Raw genomic sequence first — 3,604 nt, 5'->3', positions numbered from 1 at the left:
GGTGGGGGGAGGAGGGGTGGGGGAGGAGGGGTGGGGAGTGGCAGTTGGGCCAGGGAAGAGCAGGAACCCTGAAGAAAGTGACCAACGCAGTGCACCCATTTAGGTGGAGGCAAGGGGCTGGGTTTCTGCGCAGGACGACTGCAGGACGTGGAGGGGGTCAGGGATACATTGAAACAAGGCTGAAGCAAGAGAAAGGGACATTTTCCAGTGACGAAAACAACTGTCTACCAACTTCCCCAAACTGAGCTGTGGAAGAAGAAAGCAAGTGCTCTGTTGTCTGGGTCCGTGGGAAGGGCTTGGGTTGAAGGTCCAGGGCTCTGAGGCGGGGGAGGAGGGTCAGGCCCACAGACAGTGGCCACAGATCCAGGGTGAAGAATGCCCCCCGGGTGGGAGGCCTGGGCCTGGGGAGGCGACGGCGTTGCCGGGTCTCTATCTGGCTACCGATCCCCCTCCCAAATGCCTCCAACACACAGCATCCCAAGCCTACCCGCCCCAGGGCCTCTCCCGGACTCAGTTTCCCCACTTTGCTGGCGTCCAGTCCCTGCCCTCCAGCAGGGTGTGCTCAGCCGGGCTCACCGGCAGCCTCGTCCACGGCCCAAGATTGCTGACCTGCCGGCCACAATTCAGAACCATCTGGACTCTGAGAGGACAGACCTTCTTTCTCCCACTCCTTTCGGTTTCCTAACAAACTTCCCCGCCCCCGCCGTGGGCACCTGCCCCCGTCTTCCTGGCAGCCCGGGAACCCCTTTCCCTCCCTGCTTTTCAAACTTCTCCCTTGCTCCCAACTCAGGGCAGCGAATGAATGGAGCAGTGTTTGAGGTCAGGCCGCGCAGGCCTGAGGCTGGGCCCCGGCACTCGGCTCTCTCCCGCCCCAGGCGCCGCTCGCCCGCCAGCCCACTCCGCCCTCCGTCCCCAGTCTCACCAGTGGCAGCAGCAGGCCAGGCACGGTGGGGAGGCCCATGTCCGGCCAGCTGTGGCCTTTCACTCCCCCATCAGGGCTCAGGCAGTGATGGACAGAGACGACAGTGGCAGCGACACAGTCCCAGGATGAGCAGGGGCCAGAGTGGAGCCCGGGCGTCGGGCAGGGGAGTGGAGGGTTGAGACTGGGGCGCGGATCACAGCCGGGTCCCGGGGACCTCAAACCCGGAAGGCCGGCACTGCAGCCTGAGTTCAGAGAACTCCGAGAAAAGTCAAGCAGAGAGGAGGTGGGAGGGGAAGGGAGAGTGGGGTGTTGCAACTTCAGGACAGGAAGAGCCCGGGTGGAGGCGGGTGGAGGCGGGAGGAGGCGGGAGGAAGGGGGCCAAGGTGCCTTAACCTTTTGCACCCAGTACGAGCCCGGATCCAGCTGCCCTGCCACGTGCGCGGGTCTGACCACTCCCACCCAGACACCCAGGAGCGCCGGCCCCCTGCCCCTCCCCCCATCGCCCGGCCTTTCCCAAATGAACCACAGTAGAAGGACTCGGGGCTTTGGAGTCAGATTCTCTGGGTTCCAGCTCAGGATTCTCTACTTTTTAGGTGGGTGGTGTTGGACAAACTCGGATGCTGTGTTCCATTTTGCAAAATGGAGAGCCGCCTGCTCGTGAGGTTGCCGGCAGGATGTACTGACACCGGCAGGTAAGCGTCTGATGCCGGACAAGTCCTCAGTGTTCCTTGGAACCTCTTCCCCTTTCCCCAGAGTTCTCCACTGACACCGTAATCTCTCACTTTCTTAGGAATTTACGCCTCCAACCCAAACCTCAGAGTAAAGCCTAACCCTGACTTGGGGCCCTGCCGCCCCGCACCTCCCTGCCCCACCCGCCCCGCCCCAGTTCTCATCCAGTCTTTGCTGGGCGATGCTCCCAACAGCGGATCCTGGCTCTGCCTCCAAACGATGGTGGGACCTCTCAAAAGACCTCGGTTTTGAAATGAGAGCGACAGTGCCTGGCCTACCTTCGTGGGGAAGATGATGTCATGAGTCCTAATGAGATCACATTCGTGACAACGCTGTGGAATTACAGCTCTCTCCATCAGGTATTACTAGTACGTTCCCAGTGCCCCTTTCCCGAATATTCCGATACACCAATCCAAATTGCCCTCGGAGATAATCTACCGCAGCCCCGTGGTTTTATCATTGAGAAAACTGAGGCCCAGAGACACACAGGTCATGTGCCCTGCAGAGCCAGCTCAGCCCCCAGACTCCTGACTTCAGACTAAGGGCCCATTTTGCTACGACACATAATTACCACTTTCCATCAGTCCTTCTGAGTCAGACCCCCCACCCCCCCGATTCTTTGGGTATTTTTTTTTAAACATTTATTTATTTATTTATTTTTGGCTGCGTCGGGTCTTAGTTGCAGCACGCGGGATCTTTCGTTGGAGCGCATGGGCTTCTCTCTAGTTGTGGCGCGCAGGCTCCAGAGCATGTGGGCTCTGTAGTTGCAGCATGCGGGCTCTCTAGTTGAGACGTGCGGGCTCAGTAGTTGCAGCAGGTGGGCCTGGTTCCCCAACCAGGGATGGAACCCGCATCCCCTTTATTGGAAGGCAGATTCTTAACCACTGGACCATCAGAGAAGTTCCTCTTTGGGTATTTTATGCCATGCTTATCTGTGCAGGACATCTCCCAAATGAATCCCACAACAAGGGTACAACATTCACCCAAATATTCTCTGGCCACAATGACCTTCCCTAAACCCAGTCCAGGCCCCGGGTCCTCCAGCCGCTGACGTTGCTGGAAATGCAGGGAGACCAGACAGGAGTGAGGTCCTAGGGCTTTGTGACTTGGAATCAGAGCTACTCACCCCTTTGCCTCTTGATCCACCAGCTGACTCCCCACGCTGCTATCCACCCTCCCTGGCCCTTTCCTGGCGCCCCTCTGTGATCCCAGGAACAGAGCTGTGGATGTGAACGGAGCTTGGACGCCCCCACTTCTGGCTGACTTCACTCTACCCCATCCTCCAGCTTCTGAGGAACAAGAAGGTTGAAGCTGGACTCACAGAGGAAGGAGGTCGCCTCCGCCAACACACAGGGAGGCTCCAAGTACAGTACGAATGGACCCGAAGCAGAGCTCTTATAGAAGCAGAGTCACTGAAATAAAGTGCAAGAGTCAAATTGCCCAGTTTCCAGTGTAAAGACGCCAGAAGAGCCACGGGCTCCTCATGTAAGAAATGGGAAGCACGCATTGATGAGCAAACGCATGTAAAGTGTTTAGCAAGGGTTTGCCGTATACTAAGCATTCAGTCAGTGGTAGCAATGTTAATAATTTGTATTCACAATAATAACTTCAGTGTCCTATTTTTTTTTAATTTTTATTGAAATATAGTTGATTTACAGCGTTGTGTTGGTTTCAGGTGTCAATGTCCTATTTTTAATGTTACAAGGAATTTTTAGTAGTCTGTGCCAACCGTCAATGCCATTTCACATAGCCCGGCACAAAAGGAGAATTTCTTTCATTGTTTAGGATAAATGCCTATTTACTCAGCAGGTTTAAAGTCTTGAGACACGTGGTATTCAACTGTTCAATAAAATTCTGTTTAAAAGAAAAGATGGTGAGGGGCTTCCCTGGTGGCGCAGTGGTTGAGAGTCCGCCTGCCGATGCAGGGGACACGGGTTCGTGCCCCAGTCCGGG

General features: G+C 56.2%; 1 protein-coding gene across 1 annotated transcript in view; it reads right to left on the bottom strand.

Moving 5' to 3' along the window:
* The window catches only part of TNFRSF1A (TNF receptor superfamily member 1A), an 11,035-nt gene extending 10,074 nt beyond the window's left edge, over positions 1 to 961 (bottom strand). The window contains exon 1 of the mRNA XM_007469509.1: positions 923 to 961. Within this exon, the coding sequence (XP_007469571.1) occupies positions 923 to 961 (39 nt within the window). The remainder of the gene's footprint in view (positions 1 to 922) is intronic.
* Positions 962 to 3,604: the final 2,643 nt, after the last annotated feature.

Source organism: Lipotes vexillifer, unplaced genomic scaffold (genome assembly GCF_000442215.2).
Source record: "Lipotes vexillifer unplaced genomic scaffold, Lipotes_vexillifer_v1.1 scaffold395, whole genome shotgun sequence".
Lineage (NCBI taxonomy): Eukaryota > Metazoa > Chordata > Mammalia > Artiodactyla > Lipotidae > Lipotes > Lipotes vexillifer.
Note: the sequence above shows the minus strand (reverse complement) of the source record. Positions and strands in the feature narration are given on the sequence as shown.